At 51.9% G+C, this 7,531-nt stretch overlaps 1 protein-coding gene across 1 annotated transcript in view; it reads right to left on the reverse strand.

Annotated features, from left to right (window-relative positions):
• SH3RF3 (SH3 domain containing ring finger 3) overlaps positions 1-6,620 on the reverse strand; it is a 352,997-nt gene extending 346,377 nt beyond the window's left edge. The window contains exons 1-2 of the mRNA XM_055329433.1: positions 6,268-6,620; positions 6,012-6,108 (exon numbers count right to left, since the gene is read on the reverse strand). Coding sequence (XP_055185408.1) covers positions 6,012-6,108; positions 6,268-6,620 — 450 coding nt within the window. The remainder of the gene's footprint in view (positions 1-6,011; positions 6,109-6,267) is intronic.
• Positions 6,621-7,531: the final 911 nt, after the last annotated feature.

Genomic DNA, 7,531 nt, shown 5'->3' on the forward strand with positions numbered 1-7,531 from the left:
TAGTCACAGTGACACAGGCCAACTTCAAATCTCAAGGCAAAGCATTATATCACACACACACACACTCTTAAGATACCATATAAATGAATCCACTAGCAGGAAGGTAGGCCCTGTGAAGTGTGCCTCACTGGTGACACAAAATTTTGAGAGTTTTGTATTAGTAATAGGCGCTGAAATGATAGCCAATTATGTGTGCTAGGCACTGCAGGTACATCCTCTCATTTATCTGATAAAGCAGATAGGATCCCTCTAATAAGAAGGCTCAGAAAAGCTAAACCTTTGCCTAGAGGCACATGGTGAGGAAGTAAAGAACTCAGGATAAATCCACTCCACCCCTGGGCTCTACCTCTGCCCTCCTTCTTCACAGAACTCCGCAAAGCCCAGGGATACACCCTGTCTGCAGCCACACGCACAGGGTGGGCAGTGGGCCTCAGTCCCTGGAGGAGAAGCTGATCCTGTGTGCCAAGTCCCTGGCAGAGCTGTGGCTGGTCCAGGCACCTGAGGTGAGAAGGGAAGCGTGTGAGGGTGGTCTAGAGCAAACATAAGGGGAAGAAACCATCCTTTTTCTTATAAAGTCGTGCCATGAGGATATGATGCCTTATGACCCATTCAGATTCCAAATTTACTGCTCATGTTGTTTACGTAGAGCTGTCTATGACATTGCCACCAAAACCACAACTGATATGATATTCCTTCCTCAGGACCTAACTACCCACAAGGCTCACAGCCTAGGGGTACAAGATGACAGCCACAACCCAGAAAAGCATCTGCAGCCAGGGGGCAAATGGACCTAAAAGTGAGTGGGACACTGGTCTCTAATTAACTGGGTTCGTTATAGAGGGACAGGCCTCCTCTGACACGAAGCTGCTAGCCAGTCAGTCCAGAGTCCACCTTTTGAGTATACCGCCTTTTCATTGGGTGTCTCTGAGCAAGGAAGCTTGGCGCCTCTACTTCCCCATCTCTGTAAATGGCCACCTCACCGAGCTGTAGTAAGGAACAGGTGAGACGAGGTGAAACCACCTGACTCAAGCCCTGGCACACACAGGCACTGAGTGAACACCTGACACATAGCATGCACTCATGAATGGTAACTTGAGATTCTTTACCAACCGGCCACTGAAACACAACGCTGGTTTAAGTCTCAGAGGTGCTGTTTTCACACCCAGGAGCCTTCTGAAAACAGGCCCAGAAAGGACTTCACTGTGACTCACCTATTATATCTCCAAAAGCTGGTGTCTGCCCTTGTCACCACAGAGACCACAAGTCAACCACTTGTCCGCTGTCCTTCTGAGCTGTCTGGCTTTCTGTGAGGCCTCCAGACGCTGGGCCATTTCCTCGGCAGTCCTTATTACATCCAAGACCAAATGACAACAAAACCCCAATGATACAGCCCAGCAGAACAGAATAGGAAGGGCAGGTGAACGGAGCCGGAGAACATACCCTGACCCCAACACTTCCTATCTCTCTGACTTGGCCATTTTGCTCATATATCAATCCCTCATGGTTAATTATGCCACACATCTCACAGGATTATGGTGAAATTTCTTTAAGCAACATATGCCAAAGTGCCCAGCATGTGGTAGGCACTGAGTCATTGTTCAAACAAAATCTCAAGCATAAGCTGCCCAACTGCTGATGACTAAAGAACACACACTGACTTGTTTTCAGATACCACAGACTCTCTCTGAACTGGCTTCCAGAGAAGTGAGTAGCTGGAGACTAGTCAATTCCCCATCTCCTTCATAGGACAGCCTAAGGCACCCATCCCCTTGGAAGGCTCAGCCTGGCCCACTGTTGTCCAAGCCTTCCTACCTGCCCAGGGATGCCTGTGCTTATTTGGAATTCACTGGCTTGATTCCCAACCATGTTTACGCAAGTATACTGATAATGGCAAGCATAAACTCCAATGAAATGCTATGTAAACGAAAGATGTTTAGGGCAAAAGAAGTCACTCTTTGGAAAAACTCAGTGACCACTTAGGAAAGACTGACCAAATACAGATCAAACTAAAATCATAAAATTAGGCAAAACCAAAACCACACAACATTAAGTGGGAATTTTCAGAAATCTTTGAAAGTCTCTTTGTCCTCAGTTTGAAAGAAACAAATAGGAAACCATAAACTCTGGCTGTGGCTTAAGTCAACTTGGAACTCAAAGACCAGTCCTTAAACCTATATCCAAAACACAGTGAACACATAAACATATGTCCTTATAAAATAAAACCTTCAATAGATATCACTTGTATGATGCTCCAGTTTATTTGACTTTTCCCGTTACAGGGTCCCAGTCACATTGGCTGAGAAATACAAGAGATTTCCAGTTGAAACATAGCCCAAACATAGCCCAAACATAGCCAAACACAATCCAGACAAACTAGGTTCTCCCACCTACATTTTATATCATCAAAAGCTTTATCCAAATTTTCTAGAGTTCTTTAATTTGTGAAAACGCTCTTCCTCTTCACCTTCACAGGATGGACACCAATCCAGTGCCTTCAGGAACCTCCTGACACCAGCCTGGCTTCCACTCCCTTAACGGCAGCTCCGAAAAGAGAGCCCAGGCTGGCCCAGTTCACCTGGAATGCTGGGCACAGTGTAGGTCCACAGTAAATTCTGTTTATGCCCAAATAATAAGGCAAGAGGTTTTCCCCACCAGAAAAAAAATCACTCAAAAAATTAGAATTGTCTTACAATGGAGTTCTTATGAAAGCATATTAAAAAGTACTCTGTAAATTACTCAATTTTGAACCACAAAAAAACTTTTTAAAAAACATGTTGCCCAGAAACACCTCGACCAGTGCTAGTTGGGGGTGTTACAGGGGTCACCTCACACAATGGTAAAAACAAAACAAAAACAAGTCAGGCTGAGAAACTTAGCACACATTTAGCAATTGTAAGGGTTGGATGCTTCTGTTAAGACAGGACTTTTTAAAAGATCACTTTCAGAAGCAATGCAGAACAGCAAGTATTTCCCAACAGGCAAACAAAGAAACCAACAATCCTAACTGTGGGCAGTGGGTACCTGTAACTTGGTATAAAATTTCCAGGGGAAGCATAATTAACTGATTCAAAAACTGCCTCATCTCAAATAGCTCAAGTGAAAGCAGAGCTGAGAGGTTCTGCTCACCAGGCTAGAGGATTCCAGGCAGCTCTGCTAAGAACCAAAACCTTGACGAAAAAGATGCCAGTGAGGAGTGTAGAAAAATTTTTTCATGAACTCCAGGTAGAACCAAACAAGAATCAATCCGTTCTATACATAAGGCAGAACCAATGTCTAATTGTAAGTAAATATCCAATCTACGCAGATATTTATCTACATATCTACAATGTTTACATATCCCAGTTGGCCCAAAAAAAGGTCTGAGGAGCTTCTCACTAGGAAAATTGGAGACGGTCTTCTACTTACAGTCCACCTTCTACTAAGGCATGTATCGTATTTGCTGAATCATGACACAAGTGCACATCTATTAACATGCGGCAACCTCCAGCATGCAGCCTTGCTATGCCGTCCAACAGACAGTGAAGTATCAAAAGCCTATTTGGAAGTAATTTTCAGCTGAAGTGTTTGCCTGCCAAATTTATAGGGTTGCTTAACGTGCAACACTCCATGCAGGACTTCTGGCTGCCCAAGAAGACTCCCACTGATTTAAACATCAGTGAGTAAAAAGCTAGAAGATCCCATGATCCCCCACCGTCACTCCTTTCGCCTTTTGGAAAACGATAAAATATTAATCAAAAATTGGATTTAACTCAGACTTCCTGGAACCCACCAAGCTTTGTCCTTAGGAGGTGAGCCTGTGAAGAAAGGGGTCAGGGTCACACTCGGTTAACACAACAAAAAGAAAGCGAGTGCATTCTAAAGTTTCCCTGAGGCTCAGACAGCCAAAAACCCTACATATGCCTATAGAGAAAGTCCACCAATAATCCCAAAGTCCAGAGAACAAAAAGTTACCACCCCGTTAGTGTCATTGCTTAAAGTTATAAGTTCAACCTCTTTGACAATTTTTTTTTTTTATGCTACAAATGCCACAGAGTTGTTAGGAGCTGCCTCAGGCTACCCGCCTTTCAAATTTCAGAGGTTACCTCCTAACTTTCCAGATCAAACATAATTCACATAAAATGAAGTGGGAGGACATTTGTAAATACACGCTCATCAAAATGTCCTAGTGTTTAACTACAAACATCTTCCCAAAAACCAATCAGTTTTCTGAGCATGAGGAGGTAACCTGCTTATTCTGCAAACAGACCTTTAATTATAATACTTTAAATGAAAATAACAAGGACAGGAGAAAAAAAGTTTGAAAATCTGGAACAAGCATACTCATAACTGGATTTAAGCACAATTAAAACCAAAGAAAAACTATTTACCTGCCTTCCCCCCCCCCAACCCCACAGCAATGATTCCTTGACTATTCATGATTGCCCATTCTTCTTCTACCCAATACCTACAACAAAACCATTTAGCGGAAGACCAAAATTTTAATCAAGTTACTTGAGCACAATCCCTATCAAATCTTAGTTTTCACTAAGCTGTGTGGACACAGGGTAATCCTTGGGAAGCTAGGCCGAAAAATAAAGAAATTAAAGGAGAAAAGAGGACTTTTCTCCTGTGATCTGTAGGAAACACCCAGTTTGGTAAAGTAGGGCATTTACCTCTAAAGCTCAACACCCAAGGGCTTAAGTTCCTAACCTCAAAGATGCTGTAGTACTGAGTAATTCAGATGGTTAGAATTTTCCCAGCTTCTTGGTATTACACACATTGGAAGGATTGTTTAAATTGTTTATGCACCACCAGCTACTTAACTGGTCAAAAGCAGAGAAAGTTGTGTTTTCCAAAATGAATGATAATTACAACAGATCAATAATGGGTTATTTAAATAATAATAATAATAATAATAATAATAATAATGGGTTATTTTACCTGCAAATGGAATTTTCTACATTTAAAGAAAATACAAAACGTGAGTACTTGCTTCTCATTTAAACCAGCATCCCATAGGCTGCCCTCCCCACTCCACAATAATAGTAGTAGCAGGGGTTGTGAAGTGATACATTCCAAATAGCTTCTGAAACCAAATCCCTGAAACCCCAAGATAAAGTCTTCTACTAAAGCAGAAACAGTGAAAGATGCCCTATAACGTAGTTGCAAACAAAAAACTCAAATAATGTCCCACCTGGGAATGCGACCTCCACCTAAGAACCCAAAGAGGTCTAGGCCTTGCTGGCAGACCAAGTTCAAGAAGGGCTGAACCAAACATTCCCTCCATCTCCAGGTTAACTTATTCTTCCCTCCTGTTACCTGGAGTTTGTATTTTATGTTCTTCCAACCCCAGTCACACAATTCCCTCTGCTCCATCCTCCCTGGCCAGACATGCAGGCAAGAGGCCCAGAGTCTCCCCAATGGCCAGAACCCAGGAAACACCGAGCACTCACTTTACACACACACACACACACACACACACACACACACACACACACGCAGACCAGCGGAGGTGTGCAGAGGGCTAGTATGGGGTCCAGAGGAAGAAGACGCTTTCTGGGGAGATGGGAGGAGCCAGCAAAGTTAAAAAAGGTAGAGAAACAGGCCCTGCTAGCAGAGGGGCTACGGGGACTAGAGGTTAGCAGGAAGGCGTTCCCACCCTGGGGGAGATGGGGTGTCCCCACATATGAACAAGTGGCACGGTTCCCTAGGACCGCATGCTGGCACGGAGGAAGTGCAGGTGGTGCAGAAAAGGATTCCAGAGAGAGGGGATGGATGGACAGCAGGTGCAGACAAGCAGTTGAGAGAGAAGGGGACAGGATGGGGGTAGGGACACCGTGCCCAAGAGTTGGCAAGCGGGACTCATCACTGCCCCCTACACTGACGGCCCCCCCACTCTGGTGCCCCTGCCCCTCATCACTGCCCCCGACACCCTCGCTGCCCCTCATCACTGTCCCCTACGTCACTCCCCCCCACCCACCCACACACACACACACACACAGATACGGTGGCGCCGCGAGGCAGGTACCCACCTTGGCCACGGGCGCGCTCCTGCTGGTCGCCAGCTCGCGCAGGCTGGCGGTGGCGTTGCCGGCCCCCGCAGGGAGGAAGACCGGGGAGCCCGGGGCGCTGCCCGCCGCGCCGCCGCCGCCCCCGCCGCCGCCCCCGCCCCCCGCGAGCGCCGAGGCGGCCCCCGAGCCAGGGCCAGGGCCCGCGCCCGGGCGCGCGGGGGGGCTCCCGCCGGGGCTGGGGCTGGGGCTGGGGCTGGCGCCGGCGCCGGCGCGGGGCCGCTGGCGGATGCCGTCCAGCAGGCGCACCAGCAGGATGTTGGCCGGCAGCTCGTCCACGCCGCAGCCCACCAGGATGCGGCACTCGGGGCAGCGCAGCTCGTGGCGCGAGCACACGATGCTCTCCAGGCAGCGGCGGCAGAAAGTGTGCTGGCACGGCAGCACCTTGGCCGTGGTGTCCAGGCGCTCCAGGCACACCGAGCACTCCAGCAGGTCCAGCAGCGACGACTCGTCCATGTCCTCGCCCGCCGCCCGCCGCCGCCGCCGCTCGCCGGGCCTGTCGTCGTCGCCCTCGCTCTGCGCAGCAGCGGCGGCCGCCTTGGACGCGCACAGCCAGGACGCTCCGAGCAGCATGGGGAGGCGCCGGCGGCCGCGCGCAGCTGCCTAGGTCCCGGGGCCGGAGCGGGGGCCGGAGCGGGGCCCGCCGCGCGCAGCGGGCATCGGGGTCGCGCCGGAGCGGCCGCCGGGGAGCCGCGCGCTGCCGGGACCGCCTTGAGCCCGAGGGGCGCCCGAGGCTCGGCCGCGGCGAGCGGGGACCGGGGCTCCGCGCCCCGCGGGCCACGTCCCTCCGGGCGGAGCCCACCAGTCGTTCGGCGCGCGGCGCCCTGGTGGCGGCCTCACCTGCCGGCCGGGTGTCCGCCCACCCCGCGCGGGGCCCGGGGCACCGCCCGGCAGGCGTCAGCGGGCGCCGCGCCCAAAGCGGAGCCCCGCGGCGGGAAGCGCCGGCGGCCGCCGGTCGGGTCCCCTGGGAGAGCGGGGCTCGGCGTGCGCGCTCCCCCGCGGCGCCTCCATGCGCCCGGGGCCGGGCGGCGAGCCCCTGCCCCCAGCGGGCTGGGCCGGACCTTCCTCCTCCTCCTCCCTCCTCCTCCTCCCTCGGCCGCGAGCACGTGCGCAGGGCGCGCGCGGAGGTCACGCCGAGGGAGCCGAGCCGCCGAGGAAACGCTGCGCCCGCCGGACCTCCCCGAACCCCGGGCTGGGCGGGGGAGCTCCGGGGCCCCGGGACCTCCGCGCGCCCTCCCGGGCAGGCTCGGCCGCGTCGCCGCCGGCTCTCCGCGAACCCCGGACAAGGATGCTTCCTCCCAGGCGGCCGCCCAGGAAAGTTTGGGCGGCGTTACCCCGACCGCCTTCGTCGCCGGCGCCGGCTCGCAGCTTGGGAGCTCAGCCAACACCCGGGCATCGCCCCGACGACGGCCCCGAGCGCCCGCCGTGCGGCCCCTTGCAGGGGGCGCAGAACGGACCGGCCTGCAGCGGCGGTGTGGGTGCGG

Source organism: Nyctereutes procyonoides, unplaced genomic scaffold (assembly GCF_905146905.1).
Source record: "Nyctereutes procyonoides isolate TBG_1078 unplaced genomic scaffold, NYPRO_anot_genome, whole genome shotgun sequence".
Classification (NCBI taxonomy): domain Eukaryota; kingdom Metazoa; phylum Chordata; class Mammalia; order Carnivora; family Canidae; genus Nyctereutes; species Nyctereutes procyonoides.